Raw genomic sequence first — 13,416 nt, forward strand, 5'->3', positions numbered from 1 at the left:
GATGCAATAATGAGAAACATGAGATACAATTTATGAGATACAATTATTCAGTATTTATTTAGTTGTGGGTGAGTAAGTGATTTTTGAGAAGAGACTTGAATTTATAAACAGTGTTTCTTTTATATTCACAGGTAATGAATTCCAGATTTTAGGGCCTTTTATGTGCATTGAGTTTTTGCATAGCGTGAGATGGACACGAGGAACATCGAAGAGTGGTCTGTGCCTTGTGTTATGGTCATGTGTTCTGTTGAGGTTGGTAAGGAGACGTTTGAGGGGAGGATTTATATCAGAGTTAAGTGTTCTATGTATGTAGTAGGTGCAGTAGTAAGTATGGATGTTTTGCATGGTGAGTAGGTTTAGAGTTTTGAATATTGGTGGGGTGTGCTGCCTGTAGTGGAAATTTATCATCATTCTGACTGCAGCCTTTTGTTGGGTAATTAATGGTCTGAGATGGTTTATTGTTGTTGAGCCCCATGCACAAATTCCATAGGTGAGATAGGGGTAAATAAGTGAGTGATATAGGGCCAGGAGGGCTGACTGTGGAACATAGTACGTATACTGTATCTTCGATAGTATGCCTGCGGTCTTGGAAATTTTTTTGGAAATTTGTTGTATGTGTGTTTGAAATTTGAGTCTGTTATCAAGGTGGATTCCTAAGAATTTTCCCTGTGATAGGTGATCCGTTTATCATTATGTTAAGAGGGACGTCTGTAGCTCTTTTACCAAACTGAATGAAGTAGGCTTTGTCAATGTTTAGAGTAAGTTTATTGGTCCTCATCCAGGTTGATATTTTCTGTAATTCGGTATTTACAGTATTGGCTAGCGTGACTGGGCTCGGGTGAGAGAAGACGTATGTAGTGTCATCTGCAAATAGTGTGGGTTTGAGTAGTTGCAATGCATTTGGTAGGTCATTTATATATATGAGAAAGAGAAGAGGGCCTAGGATACTTCCCTGTGGGACTCCAACTGTAATTGGCTGTGCGGAAGAGTTTGCCCCATTTGTGTACACATATTGGCTTCTGTTGCTGAGGTAAGACTTTAGGTAGTTGAGAGAGTGCCCTCTTATACCATAGTGCGACAATTTTATATGGAGCAAGTCATGGTCAACTGTATCAAAAGCTTTATGTAAGTCAATGAACATCCCCAGTGGGACTTCTTTATTCTCTCTTGCCAGTGTATATGTGTGTTATGTTGTTGTCCCTTATTACTTTGATAGTAAGGTTCTCATACAGGTCCTAATGTGGGGTAGCTTGTTACTTAATGGCCTTATCTGTCTAGGGTAATACTTACATCATGACTGATCATCCTCAGTCTCTGAAATCCTTTCTCCAGCCCTCTTCACAGGTTATTTAAACTACCTATATAAAAAATATAACTATATTCAAAATAGATATGTACAGAATATACAATTACAGCACTCGCATATTCAAAACATAAGTCTACACACTCCTTAGCTGCTCTCCCACATGGTACATCTCAGCAACTTTGCCCTTCTCTCTTCATGACTAATCTCTGGGCTAACCAGTGTTTTGACACACTGTAGTCACCCTGGGTATGGTGGCCACAACTTAAGTTATAAAAACTCACCCCTGGAGCACACATAATGCCCAAAAATATAGAAGAAGGACCCAGAGGTCATGCCAGCTTGAAGTCCACCAAGAGAGAGAAAAGGAGGGGCCTAGCTAAGCTCCTCCCACACCCACCAAAAAACAAAAGACTGTTGCCAAGCACAATTCTCTAGTTACCACAATTCTACCACACCTTATTTTACTGTTACAAAAAGAAATACAACTTTATAAACTACTTATTTAAATTGTGTGTGTGTGTGTGAGTGCCTATAGTATAACCAATTATATTGAGAAAAAACAGGCTTGACTCAGCTGCCTTACAGCCATAAGAGTGATCTGCCCTTATGACATTAGAGCTGAGTCACCATCAATTCAATATAATTAGGTATTCCAGAGTAACTGTTACAGATACATAAATACATGTTCGGTCCTATAGCCCCCATAACAATGTGTTCTAGCATGTGTATAATAGCATCATTACTATTTTTATTAGGCCTGAACCCAAATTGACAGGGGATGAGTATGTTGTGGGAGATGAGGTAGGAATAGATTCGCTTATAAATTAATTTTTCGAAGATTTTAGAGATAGGGTGTAAGTTGGATATTGGCCTATAGTTATTCAAGTCTGTTTGGTCTCCTCCTTTATGGAGCAGGGTGACCCTTGCTATTTTGAGAACTGTAGGGAAGGTAGGGGATTCTATGGATTTGTTAAAGAGTGTTGCAATGATTGGTGATATCACTTGTGACGCTTTTTTGTATATAAAGGGTGGTAAGGTATTTAAATCTCCTGTCTTGTTTTTTAGTGTGTTGATAATAAGGGAGACTTCAGTAGGGTTAGTCGGAGCTAGGAACAGTGTGTTCGGGTAGTTGCCAGTGAGGTAGTCATTGGGTGGGGTATCTGAGCTTGGGATTTTATTGGCAAGGTTTTTTCCTATAGTGGAGAAGAAATTATTGAGTCTGTTTGCTGTTTCAGTTGGTGGGAGTTGGGGTTCATCTGGTTTTGTTAATTCAATTTCGCTATTTCGTAATATCCGATATATCAGTTGCCCCTCTATAAACATGTACATCCTGAAGCCTACCCATCAACCTTTTATCCACCAATATATAATCTAACAAACTAATTTCATTACATGCTATATCATACCTTGTATATTTATTTATCCTCTTTTTCATAAAATATATATTACTTATTACCAAACCTCTTTCTACACATAGCTTAATTAAAGGCTCCCCATTTTCATTTACCCCTGGCACCCCAAATTTACCTACCTACTCCCTTCACAGCATTTTTACCCACTTTAGCATTAAAATCCCCAACCACAAGTACTCTCACACTTGGTTCAAAACTCCCCACACACTCACTCAATTCCCAAAACCTCTCTCTCTCTCTCTCTCTCTCTCTCTCTCTCTCTCTCTCTCTCTCTCTCTCTCTCTCTCTCCTCTACACTTCTCTCTTCTCCAGGTGCATATACACTTACTATAACCCACTTTTCACATCCAACCTTTATTTTACTCCACATAATCCTTGAATTAATACATTTATATGCCCTCTTTTCCTGCCATAGCTTATCCTTCAACATTATTGCTACTCCTTCTTTAGCTCTAACTCTATTTGAAACCCCTGACCTAATCCCATTTGCTTCTCTCCACTGAAACTCTCCCACCCCCTTTCAGCTTTGTTTCACTTAAAACCAGGACATCCAGCTTCTTCTCATTCATAGCATCTACAATCATCTCTTTCTTATCATTAGCACAACCTCCATGCACATTCAGACATCCCACTTTGACAATTTTCTTCTTCTTTTTAGCAATCTTTACAGGAAAACGGGTTACTAGCCCATTGTTCCCTGCATTTTAGTTGACTTTTACAACACGCATGGCTTACAGAGGAAAGATTTTTATTCCACTTCCCCATGGATATAAAAGGAAAAGTATTAAGAACAAGAACTGTTAAGATAAAGTCAGAGAAAACTCAGATGAGTGTGTATAAATAAGCATGTATATGTATGTATTGTGTGACCTAAGTGTAAATAGAAGTAGCAAGACGTACCTGTAATCTTGCATATATATGAGACAGACAAATGACACCAGCAATCCTACCATCATGTAAAACAATTACAGGCTCTCGTTTTACACTCACTTGGCAGGACGGTAGTACCTCCCTGGGTGGTTGCTGTCTACCAACCTACTACCTATGCACGGAAATAGACTCCTTATAACATGTCAGTCATGCATTGTAAACTATGCAAAGAAATAAATATTTGAATTTTGAATTTGAAGGATTGATGAGGGGAAAAAGGTGAGTGGTGCACTGATGAGTCTGTGGAGACAAAGAACCTATGGAAGCATGAGAGTATAGTGGTACCAATGCTCTTATATGGTTGTGAAGCATGGGTGGTGAATGTTGCAATAAGAAGGCTGGAGGAAGTGGAGATGTTGTGTCTGAGGACAATGTGTGGTGTGAATATGTATTATGAAGAGAATCTATAGCTTTAAGATTAGAAGGATGTGTGGGGTTACTAAAAGTATTATCCAGAGGGCTAAAGAGGAGTTGTTGAGGAACTTCAGACATTTAGAAAGGGTGGAACGAAATAGTGACTTGGAGGGTGTATAAGTGTGTAATAGGAGGAAGGCAGAGTGTGGATCAGCCTAGGAAAGGTTGGAGGGAGGGGGGTAAAGAAAATTATGTGTGCGAGGGACTTAGAATTCCAGCAAGTGTATGTGAGCATGTTAGATAGGAGCGAGTGGAGGCAAATGGTTTTTATGACATGACGTGCTGTCGGAGTGTGAGCAATATAATATTTATGGAGGAATTCAGGGGAAACAGGTTAGCCGGACTTGAGCCCTTTCATTGATACCCCCAGTGAAATATTGTAATAGGCTATATTGAAGAATTTTTATCTCTATTTTAGAAAAATAATATTGGAGATATCAATTATAGCTCTGAGATTACAAATTAGGAAACATCCATAGTCTTTACTGAATCTCCTTCTTGGAGACCATAGCTTCTTGTAAAACTTTCCAGGCAAACATAAGCTTCTTTTAGGCGTTTTTAGATGAGTGGAAAAAGGATTCATTGCTTGAAATGTTTACTGAATAATTCAACATGCTGACTTGTCTTTTTCATAAGTAAATTAATTGTTATTTGTCTTTATGGTGTAAGTACAGTACAGTAAACTCACCATAAAACAGTCTTTAGAATTTATTATATTTTTTTTTTATTATCACACTGGCCGATTCCCACCAAGGCAGGGTGGCCCGAAAAAGAAAAACTTTCACCATCATTCACTCCATCACTGTCTTGCCAGAAGGGTGCTTTACACTACAGTTTTTAAACTGCAACATTTACACCCCTCCTTCAGAGTGCAGGCACTGTACTTCCCATCTCCAGGACTCAAGTCCGGCCTGCCGGTTTCCCTGAACCCCTTCATAAATGTTACTTTGCTCACACTCCAACAGCACGTCAAGTATTAAAAACCATTTGTCTCCATTCACTCCTATCAAACACGCTCACGCATGCCTGCTGGAAGTCCAAGCCCCTCGCACACAAAACCTCCTTTACCCCCTCCCTCCAACCTTTCCTAGGCCGACCCCTACCCCGCCTTCCTTCCACTACAGACTGATACACTCTTGAAGTCATTCTGTTTTGCTCCATTCTCTCTACATGTCCGAACCACCTCAACAACCCTTCCTCAGCCCTCTGGACAACAGTTTTGGTAATCCCGCACCTCCTCCTAACTTCCAAACTGCGAATTCTCTGCATTATATTCACACCACACATTGCCCTCAGACATGACATCTCCACTGCCTCCAGCCTTCTCCTCGCTGCAACATTTATCACCCATGCTTCACACCCATATAAGAGCGTTGGTAAAACTATACTCTCATACATTCCCCTCTTTGCCTCCAAGGACAAAGTTCTTTGTCTCCACAGACTCCTAAGTGCACCACTCACCCTTTTCCCCTCATCAATTCTATGATTCACTTCATCTTTCATAGACCCATCCGCTGACACGTCCACTCCCAAATATCTGAATACATTCACCTCCTCCATACTCTCTCCCTCCAATCTGATATCCAATCTTTCATCACCTAATCTTTTTGTTATCCTCATAACCTTACTCTTTCCCGTATTCACCTTTAATTTTCTTCTTTTGCACACCCTACCAAATTCATCCACCAATCTCTGCAACTTCTCTTCAGAATCTCCCAAGAGCACAGTGTCATCAGCAAAGAGCAACTGTGACAACTCCCACTTTGTGTGTGATTCTTTATCTTTTAACTCCACGCCTCTTGCCAAGACCCTCGCATTCACTTCTCTTACAACCCCATCTATAAATATATTAAACAACCAGGGTGACATCACACATCCTTGTCTAAGGCCTTCTTTTACTGGGAAATAATTTCCCTCTTTCCTACACACTCTAACTTGAGCCTCACTATCCTCGTAAAAACTCTTCACTGCTTTCAGTAACCTACCTCCTACACCATACACCTGCAACATCTGCCACATTGCCCCCCTATCCACCCTGTCATACGCCTTCTCCAAATCCATAAATGCCACAAAGACCTCTTTAGCCTTATCTAAATACTGTTCACTTATATGTTTCACTGTAAACACCTGGTCCACACACCCCCTACCTTTCCTAAAGCCTCCTTGTTCATCTGCTATCCTATTCTCCGTCTTACTCTTAATTCTTTCAATAATAACTTTACCATACACTTTACCAGGTATACTCAACAGACTTATCCCCCTATAATTTTTGCACTCTCTTTTATCCCCTTTGCCTTTATACAAAGGAACTATGCATGCTCTCTGCCAATCCCTAGGTACCTTACCCTCTTCCATACATTTATTAAATAATTGCACCAACCACTCCAAAACTATATCCCCACCTGCTTTTAACATTTCTATCTTTATCCCATCAATCTCGGCTGCCTTACCCCCTTTCATTTTACCTACTGCCTCACGAACTTCCTCCACACTCACAACTGGCTCTTTCTCACTCCTGCAAGATGTTATTCCTCCTTGCCCTATACACGAAATCACAGCTTCCCTATCTTCATCAACATTTAACAATTCCTCAAAATATTCCCTCCATCTTCCCAATACCTCTAACTCTCCATTTAATAACTCTCCTCTCCTATTTTTAACTGACAAATCCATTTGTTCTCTAGGCTTCCTTAACTTGTTAATCTCACTCCAAAACTTTTTCTTATTTTCAACAAAATTTGTTGATAACATCTCACCCACTCTCTCATTTGCTCTCTTTTTACATTGCTTCACCACTCTCTTAACCTCTCTCTTTTTCTCCATATACTCTTCCCTCCTTGCATCACTTCTACTTTGTAAAAACTTCTCATATGCTAACTTTTTCTCCCTTACTACTCTCTTTACATCATCATTCCACCAATCGCTCCTCTTCCCTCCCGCACCCACTTTCCTGTAACCACAAACTTCTGCTGAACGCTCTAACACTACATTTTTAAACCTACCCCATACCTCTTCGACCCCATTGCCTATGCTCTCATTTGCCCATCTATCCTCCAATAGCTGTTTATATCTTACCCTAACTGCCTCCTCTTTTAGTTTATAAACCTTCACCTCTCTCTTCCCTGATGCTTCTATTCTCCTTGTATCCCATCTACCTTTTACTCTCAGTGTAGCTACAACTAGAAAGTGATCTGATATATCTGTGGCCCCTCTATAAACATGTACATCCTGAAGTCTACTCAACAGTCTTTTATCTACCAATACATAATCCAACAAACTACTGTCATTTCGCCCTACATCATATCTTGTATACTTATTTATCCTCTTTTTCTTAAAATATGTATTACCTATAACTAAACCCCTTTCTATACAAAGTTCAATCAAAGGGCTCCCATTATCATTTACACCTGGCACCCCAAACTTACCTACCACACCCTCTCTAAAAGTTTCTCCTACTTTAGCATTCAGGTCCCCTACCACAATTACTCTCTCACTTGGTTCAAAGGCTCCTATACATTCACTTAACATCTCCCAAAATCTCTCTCTCTCCTCTGCATTCCTCTCTTCTCCAGATGCATACACTCTTATTATGACCCACTTTTCGCATCCAACCTTTACTTTAATCCACATAATTCTTGAATTTACACATTCATATTCTCTTTTCTCCTTCCATAACTGATCCTTCAACATTACTGCTACCCCTTCCTTTGCTCTAACTCTCTCAGATACTCCAGATTTAATCCCATTTATTTCCCTCCACTGAAACTCCCCTACCCCCTTCAGCTTTGTTTCGCTTAGGTCCAGGACATCCAACTTCTTTTCATTCATAACATCAGCAATCATCTGTTTCTTGTCATCTGCACTACATCCACGCACATTCAAGCATCCCAGTTTTATAAAGTTTTTCTTCTTCTCTTTTTTAGTAAATGTCTACAGGAGAAGGGGTTACTAGCCCATTGCTCCCGGCATTTTAGTCGCCTCATACGACACGCATGGCTTACTGAGGAAAGATTCTTTTCCACTTCCCCATGGACAATAGAAGAAATAAAGAAGAACAAGAGCTATTTAGAAAAAGGAGAAAAACCTAGATGTATGTATTTTTTTTTTTTTTTTTCTCTCAACAAGTCGGCCGTCTCCCACCGAGGCAGGGTGACCCAAAAAAAAAAGAAAGAAAATCCCCAAAAAGAAAATACTTTCATCATCATTCAACACTTTCACCACACTCACACATTATCACTGCTTTTGCAGAGGTGCTCAGAATACAACAGTTTAGAAGCATATACGTATAGAGATACACAACATATCCCTCCAAACTGCCAATATCCCAAACCCCTCCTTTAAAGTGCAGGCATTGTACTTCCCATTTCCAGGACTCAAGTCCGACTATATGAAAATAACCGGTTTCCCTGAATCCCTTCACTAAATATTACCCTGCTCACACTCCAACAGATCATCAGGTCCCAAGTATCATTCGTCTCCATTCACTCCTATCTAACACGCTCATGCACGCTTGCTGGAAGTCCAAGCCCCTCACCCACAAAACCTCCTTTACCCCCTCTTTCCAACCCTTTCGAGGACGACCCCTACCCCTCTTTCCTTCCCCTATAGATTTATATGCTTTCCATGTCATTCTACTTTGATCCATTCTCTCTAAATGACCAAACCACCTCAACAACCCCTCTTCTGCCCTCTGACTAATGCTTTTATTAACTCCACACCTTCTCCTAATTTCCACACTCCGAATTTTCTGCATAATATTTACACCACACATTGCCCTTAGACAGGACATCTCCACTGCCTCCAACCGTCTCCTCGCTGCTGCATTTACCACCCAAGCTTCACATCCATATAAGAGTGTTGGTACTACTATACTTTCATACATTCCCTTCTTTGCCTCCATAGATAACGTTTTTTGACTCCACATATACCTCAACGCACCACTCACCTTTTTTCCCTCATCAATTCTATGATTAACCTCATCCTTCATAAATCCATCTGCCGACACGTCAACTCCCAAGTATCTGAAAACATTCACTTCTTCCATACTCCTCCTCCCCAATTTGATATCCAATTTTTCTTTATCTAAATCATTTGATACCCTCATCACCTTACTCTTTTCTATGTTCACTTTCAACTTTCTACCTTTACACACATTCTCAAACTCATCCACTAACCTTTGTAATTTTTCTTTAGAATCTCCCATAAGCACAGTATCATCAGCAAAAAGTAACTGTGTCAATTCCCATTTTGAATTTGATTCCCCATAATTTAATCCCACCCCTCTCCCGAACACCCTAGCATTTACTTCTTTTACAACCCCATCTATAAATATATTAAACAACCATGGTGACATTACACATCCCTGTCTAAGACCTACTTTTACTGGGAAGTATTCTCCCTCTCTTCTACACACCCTAACCTGAGCCTCACTATCCTCATAAAAGCTCTTTACAGCATTTAGTAACTTACCACCTATTCCATATACTTGCAACATCTGCCACATTGCTCCTCTATCCACTCTATCATATGCCTTTTCTAAATCCATAAATGCAATAAAAACTTCCCTACCTTTATCTAAATACTGTTCACATATATGCTTCAATGTAAACACTTGATCTACACATCCCCTACCCACTCTGAAGCCTCCTTGCTCGTCCGCAATTCTACATTCTGTCTTACCTCTAATTCTTTCAATTATAACCCTACCGTATACTTTTCCTGGTATACTCAGTAAACTTATTCCTCTATAATTTTTACAATCTCTTTTGTCCCCTTTCCCTTTATATAAAGGGACTATACATGCTCTCCGCCAATCCCTAGGTACCTTCCCCTCTTTCATACATTTATTAAACAAAAGTACCAACCACTCCAACACTATATCCCCCCCTGCTTTTAACATTTCTGTCATGATCCCATCAGTTCCAGCTGCTTTACCCCCTTTCATTCTACGTAATGCCTCACGTACCTCCACCACACTTACATTCCGCTGTTCTTCACTCCTAAAAGATGGTATACCTCCCTGGCCAATGCATGAAATTACCGCCTCCCTTTCTTCCTTAACATTTAAAAGTTCCTCAAAATATTCTTGCCATCTACCTAATACCTCCCTCTCCCCATCTACTAACTCCCCTACTCTGTTTTTAACTGACAAATCCATACTTTCCCTAGGCTTTCTTAACTTGTTTAACTCACTCCAAAATTTTTTCTTATTTTCATTAAAATTTCTTGACAGTGCCTCTCCCATTCTTTCATCTGCTCTCCTTTTGCACTCTCTCACCACTCTCTTCACCTTTCTTTTACTCTCCATATACTCTGCTCTTCTTATAACACTTCTGCTTTGTAAAAACCTCTCGTAAGCTACCTTTTTCTCTTTTATCACACCCTTTACTTCATCATTCCACCAATCACTCCTCTTTCCTCCTGCCCCCACCCTCCTATAACCACAAACTTCTGCCCCACATTCTAATACTGCATTTTTAAAACTATTCCAACCCTCTTCAACCCCCCCACTACTCATCTTTGCACTAGCCCACCTTTCTGCCAATAGTCGCTTATATCTCGCCCGAACTTCCTCCTCCCTTAGTTTATACACTTTCACCTCCCTCTTACTTGTTGTTTCCACCTTCCTCTTTTCCCATCTACCTCTTACTCTAACTGTAGCTACAACTAAATAATGATCCGATATATCAGTTGCCCCTCTATAAACATGTACATCCTGGAGCCTACCCATCAACCTTTTATCCACCAATACATAATCTAACAAACTACTTTCATTACGTGCTACATCATACCTTGTATATTTATTTATCCTCTTTTTCATAAAATATGTATTACTTATTACCAAATTTCTTTCTACACATAGCTCAATTAAAGGCTCCCTATTTACATTTACCCCTGGCACCCCAAAATTACCTACTACTCCCTCCATAACATTTTTACCCACTTTAGCATTGAAATCCCCAACCACCATTACTCTCACACTTGATTCAAAACTCCCCACGCATTCACTCAACATTTCCCAGAATCTCTCTCTCTCCTCTACACTTCTCTCTTCTCCAGGTGCATACACGCTTACTATAACCCACTTTTCACATCCAATCTTTACTTTACTCCACATAATCCTTGAATTTATACATTTGTAGTCCCTCTTTTCCTGCCATAGCTTATCCTTCAACATTATTGCTACTCCTTCTTTAGCTCTAACTCTATTTGAAACCCCTGACCTAATCCCATTTATTCCTCTCCATTGAAACTCTCCCACCCCCTTCAGCTTTGTTTCACTTAAAGCCAGGACATCCAGTTTCTTCTCATTCATAACATCCACAATCATCTCTTTCTTATCATTTGCACAACATCCACGCACATTCAGACTTCCCACTTTGACAGTTTTCTTCTACTTATTCTTTTTAGTAATCTTTACAGGAAAAGGGGTTACTAGCCCATTGTTCCCGGCATTTTAGTTGACTTTTACAACACGCATGGCTTACGGAGGAAAGATTCTTATTCCACTTCCCCATGGATATAAGAGGAAAAGTAATAAGATCAAGAACTATTAAGATAAAATCAAAGAAAACTCAGATGAGTGTGTATAAATAAACGTGTACATGTATGTGTAGTGTGACCTAATTGTAAGTAGAAGTATGTATATATATATATATATATATATATATATATATGCATGTGCGTGTCTGTGAAGTGTGACCAAAGTGTAAGTAGGAGTAGCAAGATATCCCTGTTATATAGCGTGTTTATGAGACAGAAAAAGAAACCAGCAATCCTACCATCATGCAAAACAGTTACAGGTTTCTGTTTCACAGTCATCTGGCAGGACAGTAGTACTTCCCTGGGTGGTTGCTGTCTACCAACCTACTACCTACCTTTAGAACTGTGGTACAAATTGTACTGGATCACTTGATTTGCAACAAGGGACAAAGTCCATTGGTTACAGAATTGTCTGTTATTGTTACGATCATGGTAAAAGTATCTTTTCTCTATCCACTACAGTTGCCATTATCGGCCACCTATTCCTCCCAATTAGTCCATAATATGGAGGGTTTACTGTATATGAAAAAATATTTATTTGTCTTTTAATTTGGTGAGCTAAATGCTGCACTTGAAAGATCAGATAATGTTTTGATAATACAGTAGAGTGAGCAGCAATGTCTTAATAATATGCTTTACTTCTGTAGCTATTTTAATTAATCATGTAAAGCATGTTCCTTTTGTTGTCAGGCATGTAATGTAATAATTCAAAGTTGACATTAAGAAAGGCAGCTTGAAGAAATGCGTAGAACATTTCATTCCAGATGTTCCTCAATAAATTTGTTTGCTGTATATAGATATTGGCTTATTTTTGTATATATGTATTTGGATAATTTAAAACATAGCCTTGGAATATTTATTAAAAGTCATCAAACAATTGAAATTAATAATCACTCAAAATTTACACAGCTTTGCCATCCTCATTTTCAGTTGTTGAAAATTAAATATTTTTTTTGATTAGTAGAATATGTGGATTTTTCAGTGTACACAACTGCTTGGTCAGCACAAAGGTGTATGTCAGGATGACAAAGTTGGTGGTACCCAGGATTACCAAGCTTTCAGCAGCAAGCGGGAAGACGGCATCAACATCTTCACCTTTAGGCGACGCCTTACTACCCGTATGCTCTCTTATCTCTTATTTTCCTTATACATTATTTATAACATAATATGTCTTCACAATGTTTTACCTCATATTTAACCCTTAAACTGCTTATGGGGGTAAAACAAAATTGTACAGTAGTACAAAATACCTATTGAAAAAAAAAAATTTAACAAAAAATCAGCTTTGATTTTACATATTGTTTTAAAACAAAGAAATGAAAATTGGGTTCAAAATTACCAAGAAATAGCTGTTTAAAGTTTCTTTAAGTGAGCCTCATATGATAACATGGCTGCATCCAGCACAGTTGCAATTACAGTAGTCTTCCCATATCTGTGGGTGATATGTTCCAAGACCTACTGCAAATAGTAAGTGAACACTGTATACAAGTTATTTTTTTTTTTTTTACATATGTACCTATGATGTTGGGTGTTGGAGGTGTGTAGGGATGGAGGCTGGAAGCAGTGAGGTGATGTGACGGTGACATGTGGGTGGTAGTGTGGATGATGGGTGACTGAGCAGATGAATATGCAGTTGGTGTGGGCAGTAATTAGGGTGGTTGGTGACTACATGACTAGGAATATAGATGGCATGTTAGGGTGTGTGAGCCTTGAAAAATGTGGGTAAGATGTGGGCATGGGACTGTGGAAGTGGGGCTGTGAGCACTAGTAGCTATAGGGGAAGTGGTGAGTGAAAGCATGAGTAAGGTGGAG

General features: G+C 39.4%; 1 protein-coding gene across 1 annotated transcript in view; it reads left to right on the forward strand.

Moving 5' to 3' along the window:
- The window catches only part of knk (protein Skeletor knk), a 176,331-nt gene that overhangs the window by 113,092 nt on the left and 49,823 nt on the right, over window positions 1-13,416 (forward strand). Inside the window, exon 10 of the mRNA XM_070100241.1 lies at window positions 12,587-12,722. Coding sequence (XP_069956342.1) covers window positions 12,587-12,722 — 136 coding nt within the window. The remainder of the gene's footprint in view (window positions 1-12,586; window positions 12,723-13,416) is intronic.

The sequence above is a fragment of the Cherax quadricarinatus genome, chromosome 72 (genome assembly GCF_038502225.1).
Source record: "Cherax quadricarinatus isolate ZL_2023a chromosome 72, ASM3850222v1, whole genome shotgun sequence".
NCBI classification, from domain to species: Eukaryota; Metazoa; Arthropoda; class Malacostraca; order Decapoda; family Parastacidae; genus Cherax; species Cherax quadricarinatus.